At 43.5% G+C, this 14,078-nt stretch overlaps 1 protein-coding gene across 1 annotated transcript in view; it reads left to right on the top strand.

Moving 5' to 3' along the window:
* Positions 1 to 8,684: 8,684 nt before the first annotated feature.
* The window catches only part of ADAM19 (ADAM metallopeptidase domain 19), an 86,841-nt gene continuing 81,447 nt past the window's right edge, over positions 8,685 to 14,078 (top strand). The window contains exons 1-2 of the mRNA XM_007165528.2: positions 8,685 to 9,050; positions 11,697 to 11,782. Coding sequence (XP_007165590.1) covers positions 8,984 to 9,050; positions 11,697 to 11,782 — 153 coding nt within the window. The 5' untranslated portion in view covers positions 8,685 to 8,983. The remainder of the gene's footprint in view (positions 9,051 to 11,696; positions 11,783 to 14,078) is intronic.

The raw sequence follows: 14,078 nt of genomic DNA, 5'->3' as shown, positions 1-14,078 counted from the left end.
GGCTATGGGGGCACTACCCTGATGGAAGTGCTCCTGAGGATGGCCTGGATTCAGCCCAATTTCCAGAGTGACAAGCAGGTGATGAGGAAAAAAAGGTAGTTTGGCCAGGAATCTGAAGCTAGGATGCCCTACAAATTTGGGCATGGTAGATCCCACAGTCACCTCAGGCAACTTCACCTCTTCACTCAGTTTGCTCATCTGTAATAATACCAGAGTAGCACAGTGGATACGGACCACTATGGCTTCAGTGGCTCTGAAGTTCCCTGCATTTCAGTTTGAACTCAGGCTTTGTCTCCAACTTAGCAGCTGCATGATTGTGCTTAAGTTACCCTTCCACCACCGCTTCCAGCCTCAGCTGCATCATCTGTAAAGTGGGAATATCAGTAGTACCCACCATAGAGGGTTATCCTGAGGATAAAATGAATAATGCACTGGGCACATTGTAAGCCTTGTGCAGTCAATTATAACTATTATTTATTAGGTTGAACCATATCACACTGACAAAGTTTGACTCTTTATGACCTATAAAATCAATCATTTCATATGGTTTGACCTAGTATCTCTCATGGGACTGTTATGAGAACTACATGAGCTAATATAGGTGCTGTGCTTAATTAAGCACCATTTGAGGTGCTTAATACATGATGGTGATGATGATGATGATGATGATGATTATCCACAATCCTGGAGACATTACCTGGTGTTGGGAAATCAAGAGACCCAAGTCACACATCAAGAAACTTGATCACTCTCTGTAACTAGCCCTTTAATTTACTTGTCAGTTCTACCTCCTTCACTCTTTCCCCCACCTCCTCCTGCCCTAATTGTTATAGTGGAGATCTTATCTTAGAAATCTTTGTATTGATAGATTCTAGCAAAGGCCAGGCATATAATAAATGCTGTTGGTTGAATGAGTGATTCCAAGAGCTTTATGGGTTTTCCATGAGTTAGGGAGATTTGCTTTTTCTGTGGGTAAAAACTCAAAATTAAAGACTAAAATCTTGAATATAACCAAGAGACTTGGGTAAAAGATCCTCTTTAGACTTTAATTCCTTCTGTCAAAATGGATCCAGTAATATTAACCTGCTACCTCAAGGAGTATTTGAAGAGCAAGAATATTGCTGGGGAGCTACACATCTATTAGAATGGCTAAAATTAAAAGACTGATTGTATTGTGGCCAGGATGCAGAGCAGCTGGAACTCTGATACATTGCTGGTGGGAAAGCAGAATCATACAGCCACTTTGGAAAATACTTTTTGCAGTTTCTTATGAAGTTAAACATATATTTAACCACAAGACCTAGCAAGTCCATTCTGAATTATTTACCTTAGAGAAATGAAAACTTACATTCACATGAAACTTGAATATTTATAGTGACTTCATTCATAATCGTCAAAAACTGGAATCATCTAAATGCCCTTCAGCTGGAGAATGGGTAAACAACTAGGGTATAATCACACAATGGAATACTACTGAACAATAAAAAGGAAGAAGTATCGGGAGTTCCCTGGCGGTCCAGTGGTTAGGACTCAGCACTTTCACTGCCGTGGACACGGGTTCAATCCCTGGTCAGGGAACTAAGATCTCACAAGCCGCACGGCCAAAAAAAAAAAGGGAAAGAAGTATTGATACATGCAGCATCATGGCTGAGTGTTAAATGCATTATGCTGAATGAAAGAAGCCAGACTCCAAAGGCTACATTCTGTATGGTTTCATTTATATGACATTCTAGAAAAGGCAGCACTCTAGGGACATAAAACAGATAAGTGATTGCCAGGGGTTAGGAGTGACAGGAGACAGGAGGGTGATCTTGATTGTGGAAGTGGTTATTAGATTATATGCATTTGTCAAAACTAATAGCAATGTGTACTAAAAAAAATGGAGACTGCTAATGTATGTAAATTATACTCGAATAAACCGAACTTCAAAAAAAAAGAGCTAGCTGCTGGGAAAATGATTTACAAAGGAAAGCTATCACAGGGCCAACACTATTTCCACAGTAAGGGCCCATGAAGACAATTCTCCCATGAGCAACTTGGAAGTCTGTGCTGAGCCAGAATGAAAGAATTATTATTAGTTATTTAATTTATAATTACTTAATTAAACATTTATTGTGCCTTCCAAATGCGGGGGGTGGATGAGAGAAGGAAAAGGTCTAGCTCCTGTTCACTGAGGGGCTCACAATGTCGTGAATGTGGGGTAAGAAAAAGACAATTACAATATAACCTGATCATTATCTTTGATAATAATTAAAGAATCAGTATATAATTAGACTCTTCACACATTACACAACTAAAAGCACAAGTTAAGCATCATGAATATGGTCCCCACCCCCATACTTATTAGCAGTAGAATGAGAATTATTACAATTAGCATGTGTTAACTGCTTACTAAGTGAGAGGTATTATTCTAAGCATCCATTTAAGCCTCACAAAAACTCTATGATCTAGGAACTATCATTATTAGCATCTTTTATAGATGAGGCAACAAAGTCACAGAAAAGTTTATTTGCCCATTGTCACAGCTGGTAAAGGACAGAAAAGGGATTTAAATCTGGCAGGGTGACCACCTCCTAACCATGATATTATACTGTAGCTGGAAGGAACAGTGACCTCAGTCACCTAGACTCCTGAAATTTGGAACTGGTTGCTCTAACTCTGCCTCAGTTTCCCTAACATCAGAGGAGAGGATCAAGCTTGTGTAGAGAGGTCAAGTATGCAAAACTCTCTGCATAAGACACCAGGATAAACCATTATTCCTTTTGTGTTTCTTTTCTGTGTTTACCATTTGTCCACCCACCCCCATTACTAAAGTAACACATAAGTAGAGAAGTATTGTAGAAAATGGAAGGGGCAAAACAAACAAACAAAAAATGATGAACAAAAAACAGAAAAACCAAACCAAACAAAAAACCTTCATCCATCCATAGTCTCACCATCCAGAGGTAACTGCCATTAACATTTTGGCACATTTCCTTCTAGTTTTTTTTTTTTAGTCTTTTATTTACATAGCTGAGATCATACTTACATTTGTAATTTTGGACACTGATTTTTTTCACTTAACATCAGAGCATAAACTCTTTGCAAACATTATTTTAAATAAGTGGACATAATGATCCATCATATGAATATTCTATAATTTATTAACTGTTCCTTCACAGTTGGATATTTATGTTGTTTCCAATTTTTCACTATTATAAATAACACCACTATGAACATTATAGTCCATAAATCTTTGTGTGCATTGCAGATTATTATTATTTTTTTAAAAATTTATTTAATTTATTTATTTATGGCTGCGTTGGGTCCTCGTCGCTGTGCGAGGGCCCTCTCCAGCTGCGGCGAGCAGGGGCCACTCCTTGTCGCGGTGCCTGGGCCTCTCATTGCCGTGGCCTCTCCTGCAGCGGAGCACAGGCTCTAGGCACGCGGGCTTCAGTAGTTGCAGCTCACGGGCTCCAGAGCACAAGCTCAGTAGTTGTGGCGCACGGGCTTAGCTGCTCCACTGCATGTGGGATCCTCCTGGACCAGGGCCCGAACCCACGTCCCCTACACTGGCAGGCAGATTCCCAACAACTGTGCCACCAGGGAAGCCCTGCAGATTATTTTTTTAGGCTAGTTTCCCAGAAATGTAATTAGTAGGTTAAATGTCATGAATATTTTAAAGATTATATAGAGATGTAGTATTCTTTATAAATAACAAATACATTCTTTACAAATAAATGGAAAGTCTTCTGGGGGTCAAAAGTTGTGTATATGTTTGTTTCTGTGTATAAGTGTGGAAGGGCATAGATGAGAGACAGAATTGGGCATCATTTTTTGGTCAGTGCGGAAACCACTGGACTTTTTCTCTTGTGAGCTACTTCCCAATTTTCAAGGGCACATGCTGATTAAATATTGTTCAGCTGAGTGCCAGCAATTGGGAGCAAATTTCAGATATGGAGCTTGGATGCCTTTTGCAAGTAGATTGTCCATAGAATGAGTTAGAATTGATACTTCAGTATTTTTTAACTGGCATAGCACTTTCACCACAATTATCTCAACAGCTTCTCACAGCTCCTGAGTGAGATGGATTGGGGTAGCCATTACCATTCCCAGGCCATTGGGTCAGAAACTCAGGCCCAGAAAGGAGAAGTGACTTACCCAAAGTCACAGAGCTGGTTGGAGAGAGCTGAGACTAGAATTCTAGTCTCATGGCTCTAGGGCTTAGAGCCCCTGTTCTGGACTAAATTATGTCTCCCCTCCCACCCCAATTCATATGTTGAAGCCCTAATCCCCAATGTGACTGTATTTGAAGATAGGGCCTATAAAGAGGTAATAAAGGTTAAATGAGGTTATAAGGGTGGAGCCCTGATCTGATAGGATTAGGGTCCTTATAAGAAGAGGAAGACCAGTGTTCTCTCTCTCTGCATGTTCACACAGAGAAGAGGCCATGTGAGGACACAGCAAAAAGGCAGCTGTCTAGGAGCCAGGAAGAGAGGCCTCACCAGAAAACAACCCTGTCAACACCTTGATCTTGGACTTCCGTCCTCCAGAACTGAAGAAATACATTTCTGTTATTTAAACCACCCAGTCTATGGTGTTCAGTTATGCAAAGCCCTAGAAGACTAATACAGATTTTGGTACCAAGAGGTGGGGTCCTGCTGTAACAAATGCCTAAAAATGTAGAAGTGGCTTTGGGACTGGGTAATAGGTAGAAGCTGGATAAGCTTTTTTTTTTTTTTAACATCTTTATTGGAATATAATTGCTTTACAATGATGTGTTAGTTTCTCCTTTATAACAAAGTGAATCAGCTATACATATACATATATCCCCATATCCCCTCTCTCTTGCGTCTCCCTCCCACCCTCCCTATCCAACCCCTCTAGGTGGACACAAAGCACCAAGCTGATCTCCCTGTGCTATGTGGCTGCTTCCCACTAGCTATCTATTTTACATTTGGTAGTGTATATATAAATCCATGCCACTCTCTCACTTCGTCCCAGCTTACCCTTCCCCCTCCCCGTATCCTCAAGTCCATTCTCTATGTCTGCATCTTTATTCCTGTCCTGCCCCTAGGTTCTTCAGAACCATTTTTTTTTTAGATTCCATATATATATGTGTTAGCATACGGTATTTGTTTTTCTCTTTCTAACTTATTTCACTCTGTAGGACAGACTCTAGGTCCATCCACCTCACTACAAATAACTCAATTTCGTTTCTTCTTATGGCTGAATAATATTCCATTGTATATATGTGCCACATCTTCTTTATCCATTCATCTGTCGATGGACACTTAGGTTGCTTCCATGTCCTGGCTATTGTAAATAGTGAAGCTGGATAAGCTTTGAGGTCCATGCTACAAACAACCTAGATTGCCTTGAAGAGACTATTGGTAGAAATATGATGTTGAAGGCAATTCTGGTGAGGGTTCAGGAAAAAAGAGAAGCACTCTAAAGAAAGCGGCTATCGTTTTTGAGAAGACACATATCGTGAAGACAATGTTGGTAGAGCTGTGAATATTAAAGGTGATTCTGGGGAGGTCTCAGATGAAAAGGTAGAACATGTTACTGGAAACTAGAAGAAAGGTGATCCTTGTTATAAATTGACAAAGAACCTGGTTGAATTGTGTCCTAGTGTTTTGTGGAAAGTAGAAATTCCAAGTTTCGAACTTGGATATTTGGATGAGGAGATTCCTGAGCAAAATGTTAAAGGTGTGATCTGGTTTCTCCTTGTTGCTTATAGTAAAATACAAAAGGAGAGAGATAAATTGAAGGGATTCTAAGCAAAAAGGAACAAGAGCTTGAAGCTTTGGAAACTTCTCAGCCCATCTACACTGCAAAAAATGAAAGCACATGTTCTAGAGAGGATGCTGAGGGTGTGGCTGGACAATCACTCGATAACGAGATGACTCAAACCGTTAATCAGCCATCTCTGCAGCTGCCAGAAATAGAGAAGGGATTATGCTAGCAGAGACACTGCCAGTTCCAAGACCAAGGAGAACAGAGATAAGGCAAAATAAAGGAAGGCTTTTGAACTGGGATTCTATAGGACAGGACAATAGAGCTATTTGGCTGTGAATGTGCTTTATCCTTTAAGAGAAGGGAAGAAAGACCCTGAAGGTGATTCAGAGATCAGCAGGGCTGCCATTCCCACTATGTGCGTAGAGCATACAGGCCCAGAGGGCAAGGCTATTTCTTTCTTGGTTTCAGAGGGTAGGACCCCCTCTTGGTTTCAGGAAGCCAGGCTTCCTCTGCCCAGTGCCTCGGGAGCAGGACTGCAGCAAGAAGCCACAGGGTGGGGCTGCTGCCCAGAGCAGAGGGGGCAGTGGCACTGCCTAGGGCTGTGGGGATGACACTACTGCCCCAGCGGGCTGGGAAGGCAGAACATCCAGCCAGAGGATTATTCTACAGCTTGAAGTTCTGATGGAATTTGGACTAGGTTTTGGACTTGCATGGGAAGTCACCCCTTTCTTCTTTCGGATTTCTCTCTTTTGGAATGAGAATGTCCCCCTAAACCTGTATTTTGGAAGCATATAACTTGTCTGGTTTCACAGGTTCACAGATGGAGAGGAATTTTGTCTTAGAATGAATCATACCTTGACTTTCACCCATATCTGATTTAGATGATATTGAGATGAGACTTTGGGCTTGGAATTGATGCTGGCATGGGTTAAGTCTTTGGGGGCTGTTGGGAAGGGGTAATTGCACGCGTCAACTAAAAATTGGCAATTGCCATTAGCCTCTACAAGAATGAAGTAAGTCACTAGCCACTGCAGTCGCTGACCTTCAACACCCGCTGAAAGGAGTTCAGGGTGGAGATCAGGAATGAGGCACTCCGTGCTCTGGGAAAAACTGGCAGAACAGGCCTTTAGATAGATATCTTCAGGAGAAGATTTTATAAGCCCGAATTCTTGCATCTTCTCACGTCTAGAAAAGCACTAAAATCATTAACGGTGACATCTGCTCCTCATGACTAGCAGCAAGCCTCTGCCAAAATGTGTGCTTGATGCATGTACCCCCTTCACTAAAGTCATATATAATTCTGACCTTCCCCCTTACTTCTTTGGAGCAGTTCCTCAGAACTACCTGAGATGCTGTCTCCAGGTCTATAGTCCTCATTTTGCCCGAAATAAACTTAACTCACAACTCTCGCATTGTGCATTTTTTTCAGTTGACACATGTGAGAAGGACATGAATTTTGGGGACCACAGGATAGAATGTTATGGACTGAACTGTGTCCCCACATTCATATGTTGAACCCCTAACCCCCAGTGTGACTGTATTTGGAGATCGAGCCTATAAAGAGGTAATAAAAATTAAATGAGATCATAAGAGTGGGGCTCTGTCTGATGGAATTAGTGTCCTTAAGAAGAGGAAGACAGCAGAGCTTGCTTTCATCACACAAGCAGAGAAGAGGCCATGTGAGGCCACAGCAAGAATGCCTTCTACAAGCCAGGAAGAGAGGCCTTGTATGAAACCAACCAAGCCAACACCTTAATCTCAGAACTGTGAAAGAAAAACTTTCTGTTGTTCAAGCCATCCAGTCTGTGTTTTTTGTTATGACAGCTTGAACAGAATAATACAGCCTCTAAATACATCAATGGCAAGAGCAGTGTCTTTTATGTATGCCCAGTGGTTTCAACAGACATACCTACTAATCTTCAGAAGTGCCTTTTCCTCCCCCAAACACAGCATCTTGTTTAACTGTACAAACCTGGGTTTGAAGAAGGAGACTCAGTGAAAGGAATAGATGACAAGAGGTCTGAGGCTTTAGAAACAGGCTTTGCCAAACTTGCTAAGGGATCTTAGGCAAGGCAGTTTTCTCTGATTATCAGTTTACCCATCTGTAAAATAAGGTGTGCTGTAAGAGGCTCTGGAGTTATTCAGATATGGACTTGAATCCAGACTCTGACTTTAGCTGTGTGACCTTGGGCAAATTACTTAGCCTCTCAGGTTTGGTTTTCTATCTCTAAACCAGGATACTATTAGTACTTACCCCAGGGGATCATTGGGCTAATGAAAAGAGATGATGTATAGAGAGTCCCTGGCACATATTAAAGGACAATAAAAGGTAGTTCTTTTCCTAGATTAATTAATTAAATAAGTTGACATATGTAAAGTGCTGAAGACAGTGTCTGGCACTTAGGAAGCGCTCTATCAGTCTTAGTTATTATTTTCTTCTTCTAGCAAACAGTAAACCCTCAGTAAGTGACAGTCATTATTATTATTTTCAAGTCTCATCTCCCTCCGTGCCCTCCAAAGCCCTAAATCCTAACCATCCCAAATTCCAGTCTTCCCCCAATACAGCCCATGGACTTTCCCGCCCTAGTCCGTTTGTCTAGGGTTTTCTGCCTGGTGCTCCATTTCGCCTCCTCCTGAGCTCAGACGTCTTCTCCTCTGGGAATCCTCTCTTCACCACCCCGCTCCTCCCAGTCAGAAGGAAAGGATCCCTGATTTGTGTCCTGCTAAGAAAACAATTCCATACAGCACTTAGCTCTCTGTGCCAGGTTAACTCTTTCAGAACCTGCGTCTAAGCGTGGCGGCCTCTAGAGGACGGTGCTGGGTGAGTAGCCTCTGAGTGTCACCCAAGGCGTCTAGCCCAGTGCGGGACAGAGGAAACGGGCCGCTGTACCCAGAGGGGTCCAGTTTAATTCCTACAAACCCAAGCCCCCGACCCTCCTCAGGCCGCGCCCACCGTGAATCCCTACCCTTCCTCCGGCTCGGACTCGCCCTCCCTTGATCGCCAGCACCTGAGCACCGCCGAACACCGCGCCCCCTCCCCCGCCCCCACCTCGCCTGGCTCCCAGGGGTCGCGCTGGTTCCGCCCCTGGCTCCTCCCGCCCCTCCTCCGCGGAGCTGGGGGCGGAGCGTCCCGGCCAATGGCTGGGAGCAGGGCTGGGAGCTGCTGGGCGACCGTGGGTTCCAGAAGCGCCGCGGCCTGGTTAGGGTGCTGGCATGGCCGCGTGCTGGTGAACGCAGAGTGCGCGAGGGGCCAGCTGCCACCATGCCCCGGGGCGTGGGCGCTGCCCAGCTCTGCCTGCTGGCGCTCGCCCTGCCGGGATGGACCAGAAGTAAGTAGCGGGGCGGGGGACGGGGGGCTTTGGAGGTGGGTGGGTTGGGGGACCTGGGGAGTTGGGAGTCGCCCCCCGCAACTCCTCGGGGCAGCGCCCCCGCCGGCCCCCAGGCCGGGAGCCCCTGCTTTGTTCCCACGTTGTGCGCCTGGGGAGATGGTGGAGATGCGGGAGACCCGGAGCAGGCAGAAAACGGTCGGTCCCTCCCTGGCTTGCCTCCCTCTCTCTCCTTTTCCTCTGTTTTTCTGCTTTTGGCTTTTCTTTCCGCTGCTTTCCTAGTCTCTCCTCTTTTCTCCAGTCTTTGTGTGTTTGCCTATAAATATATTTTGATAAAATTGGAGCCATACCATAGGTACAGTTTTGTGTCTTGCATATGCCACTTCACATTATGAGCATTTGCCACATCGTTACATTCTCCAAAAACATGGTTTCAATGACTATAAATTCCTTCAAGAAATCGCAGAAGTATAATTTTCAAAAAGTTAAAAACATGACTCTCATACAAATATAGGATGAAAGGTTGGCAAAGATTGATTTGATTCATTAATGAGGCAGTGAATAGAATGGTAAAGCTAGTTCAAAGCATTAGAGGAACAGGAGTGATAGAAGCATTGGAGAAAGAATGTTGAAATCCTTTGCTGGGACAGATACAAAAGTGGTCAATGCTCCATGGGACCAAACAACCATAATTCTTAGTTATCTTTCCACTATACTGAAGTCATTTGCATCTCTACCTGACTGAAAGCTACAGTTAACAGATAACTTCACAGAGTATAGCCTTTAATTAATAGGAAACAAAAAAGTCAAACAAAGGTACATTCCTCTAGATAATTCACTAATCTGTGGGAAGGCCTGTTAAACAACGCTCCAAATGTGACATTGAAAGGACATCCTGCTTGCTCTTTTTGCCTTATTTCCAAGGTTTGAACAAGTTTTCTTAAGATGTACTGTGTTCCTCTGTTATTGAGCCTTGCTTTCAATAATTTTTGCAATCATAAAGATCATTTCATTCCTTTGAATGTTCCATTGAATAGCATAATTCCTTTTTGTTGCAGAGAATCTAGATTTATCAGAGCCACTAGATCAGGAACTATGCCTGATTCCCCAGTGAATATCAAGCACCTAGCATAGTATTTGGCATATAGTTAAGCACTTAGAAAATATGTAATGAGTAAATGAATGAATTGCTTCTCATTTTTACTAATATGATGAAACTAATGCTACTCTAATGAGGTTATTTTTTAGGATATATTTTGATTGAGAATACATCATACCAGTAATCTCAAAGGAAAGTTAATCACTCATAATTGGGCCAGTCTAACAGAACAACTATGGCCATCTTCTCTGTCACTTATTCTATTCTATGTGATTGATGTGTTTGGTTTAGAAAGAATACATTTTGGAGTCCTCACTTCAACCCCAGGAGTCCTGTGGATTTGGCCTATTCTTACGGAGACTAATTTGCCTAGGCCTTGAGCAATTACCACTTTATTAAGATTGCCTGCGACCAATGTTTGAGGTCTGCCCTGCCTGAAACAAGTCTCCTCAAACAGATTTCAGCTCACCTTTCTTGTAAAATAGGAATCCTCCTACCTAGCTCCCAGGGTTGTCTTGAGTACAGAGAACTGGGTGGTGAGAATAATTTGGAAAGTAGGAAGTGATATGAAAAAGCAAACTTGCCCTTAGGAAGCTCAGGTTAACGCCATGATGCTTTGTGGATTGGGAAGCACTTTCACAGTGACTCTCCCCAGTAATGCTGTGAGATGGGCAGGTGGGTATCATTGTCTTCATTTTACAGATGAGAAAACTGAAACTCGATGGGAATAATACCCAGGGGCTTGCCCTCCAGATATACCCAGAATCCAAACACTTCATTCCTCTTTACTGATGTCATTCTAGTCTGAGCCACCAGCAACTCTCACTAGGGCTCCTGCAAGTCTCCAGCCTTGCCTTCCTGCTTCTACTTGCACTCCTGCCTCCCTCCCCCACCTCCACCCTCTCCATCTCCACCCAGCGGCAGAAAAATCTTTTAAAAACCAAACACAGATCATATTGCTCTGTGTCTAAACCCTCCAGTGCCTTCCAAGTCTATTTATAATAAAATCCAGACACTTTCCATGCCCTCTGTGATATCAGACCCATGGCTGTCTTGCTGACCATATCTACCAATTTCGCCTCTCATCTGCTACGTTCTAGCTACCTCTGACTTCTGCTTGTTCCTTAAACAGGCCAAGGCCATTTCTGCTCTTGCTGGTCCTTCTCCCTGGGACACCCTTCCCCTAGATCTTTGCATCTTCTTTCTGGTCCCTCAGGTCTCAATTAAATGCCATCCTTGCTGATCATCCTCTCTAAAATAGGTACCTCCTCTTCAGCGTCTCTTTATTTCATGCCCCTCTTGTACCATTGGAGAATATTTGTGTTGTCCGCTTCCCATCTCTAGAAGGTAAACTTTGTGAAGTATACACAGACCAACCACTATATTATCAGCACCTAGCAGAGTGCCTGACCCATAGTGAGTGCCAAGAGCCTGGAATCCAGCAGGTCTCCTAACAACCCAATATGGGTCTTTCCAGTTGGCAGTGCATGCCTGGCTTAGCTAGGGTGCAGAGGTCTGGGATTCCAATGGTGTGCTTCCTGTGTTGGCAGGAGGAAGTGGGGAAGGCAGCCCCCAGCCACAGCATGAACTAATAATACCTCAGTGGAAGACTGCAGAAAGCCCCTTGAGGGAAAAGGTAAGACTCAAAGAATCTCATTTTCACAGGCAGAAGCTGACAACTCCGTTTTGTGAGGCTTGAGGTCACCTACTCAACTTTCCTGGAAGCCCAGTTATCACCATTAGTTCCGTTTCTGGCCCACTCTATCTGCTCTGTGTTCCAGTTTTGGAAACCCCAGATGGGACTTTCCTTCACTGTGTGACAACCTACTAGAAACACTTCTAAATGCAAGTAGTTGAGGAAATGAAAATCCATGTTAATGCTGACATAAGCTAAGTGCAAATACGTGTCACAAAAATCACCGACTCTCAACTGGGATTGATTAAATTTTGTCATTAGTTTTTGCTCTGCATAATATGTGTTTCGCTTCATTTATTTATTTATTTATTGGCCACACTGTGAGGCATGTGGGATCTTAGTTCCCTGACCAGGGATGAAACCTGTGCCCCCTGCATTGGGAGCGTGGAGTCTTAACCACTGGACCACCAGGGATGTCCCTGCTCCACTTTATTGATGAGATAATATACTTGGAGAGAAAAATGATAACCCAAACTATTTTTAAAATAAGAGGCAGGGTAGGGACCTTGTACTGAGGAATCTGTCTTCAAATCCAATAATCTTAAAATTCAGTAGCCTCCTTGGGCCATGACACCAGCAGAATGCACAAGCTTTATCAAGGGAATTGGGAATAAGACAGAAAACATTATCCTGTTCTTTTTTTTTTTTTTTTTTAAATTTATTGGCTGCGTTGGGTCTTCGGTTCGTGCGAGGGCTTTCTCTAGTTACGGCAAGTGGGGGCCACTCTTCATCGCGGTGCGGGGACCGCTCTTCATCGCGGTGCGCGGGCCTTTCACTATCGCGGCCCCTCCCGTTGCGGGGCACAGGCTCCAGACGCGCAGGCTCAGTAGTTGTGGCTCACGGGCCCAGCTGCTCCGTGGCATGTGGGATCTTCCCAGACCAGGGCTCGAACCCGTGTCCCCTGCATTAGCAGGCAGATTCTCAACCACTGCGCCACCAGGGAAGCCCCTATCCTGTTCTTGCAGGAAGGATCTGTGCATCTAGGATAGTCTTGGGTTCTGGTTCTTACAGCTCAAGTGAGACAAGAAAGAACTAGAAAGGAAGATGTGATTGCTGCATGTCAGTAACCAGCTACTGGACCTTTCACTTTCTGAACTCAGTTTCCTCATTTATAAAATAGGGCTTAGAGGGGATAAGAAGGAAGAGGGCTGGAGAGGAGGGGTAGTTAATAAGAGCCCTTTGGGTTCAAATGGTCAGTGATTTATTGGGCAACATATAAGAGCAAGATTATGGTAGCAGAGGGAGGAGAGAGCTGTGTCAGGAAAAATTTCAGACTTGTGGTCCTTGAGTCTGGAGAGGTAAATGGAGAGTAGAAATGCCCAGAATCCATGAAGTTATGGCTAGAGTAATACAGACATGTCCAAAAATGCTCCAATTTGGATTTAGTAAGGGAACTTACAGTGAAAATATTAGGACAAATGAAAGCAAATAATATTTTATCCTAAAGACAATAAATGCATGGAGTTCATTTCATCAAAAAGTAGGAGAGACTGAAAATAGCTTCAGGAAAAGTCTAGACAAATTAATGGATGGCCGTCCTAGAGAAGGTTATTTTTAAAAATTAAGATCTTGGATATTCCAACCTATCCATTATTGTCCGAGGAATGGATCTGATACTTTTATAGACGCCTCTCTGTTCCCTCCAGATGTGGGATGCTGGGCATCCTCAGGAAGGGCCTGAGAAACAAAGTGGAGCTCAGATCCTGTCTTTGTTCCCAGCCATTGTCTGCCCAGAATCTGGGTCATTGTATTTTGTAGGAATATTTAGCACCGTGCCTGGCACCATAAATATTTGTTGAAGAACAAATGAATGAATGTCAGAGAGGGAGAGGAGAGGTAGGTCTCACTCAGGCATCTTATTCTCATTTTGTAATTACTTCATTCATCAAACATTAGTTGAACACTATATGCTAAATATTGTACTATGTCTTAAGGGGGGGGTACAGATATATAGGACAGATTTCCCATACCCCGTGGAGCTGAAGATCTATTTAATCTAGCTCAAAAGAGAAAGGCATTGTAACCCTGCCCTGGGGAAGTGTAAACAGTGGGTCAGCTCCTACACTTCCTAGGAGAGGTGATGTTGCCCCTTCCTAGCACAGAGTGGAGTTGCAAGACAAAAACTGAGTGAATCTGGACAAGGAAGCTATGTAAATCCTTGTAGTGCTATTTCATTGTTTTGCTTGAAATGTCCCCTGGAAACAAAGAATATCATATTTTAAATATCAGTGTCTGA

Source organism: Balaenoptera acutorostrata, chromosome 2 (genome assembly GCF_949987535.1).
Source record: "Balaenoptera acutorostrata chromosome 2, mBalAcu1.1, whole genome shotgun sequence".
NCBI lineage: Eukaryota > Metazoa > Chordata > Mammalia > Artiodactyla > Balaenopteridae > Balaenoptera > Balaenoptera acutorostrata.
The sequence above is the reverse complement of the archived record's forward strand: the minus strand, read 5'-3'. Positions and strand labels throughout refer to the sequence as shown.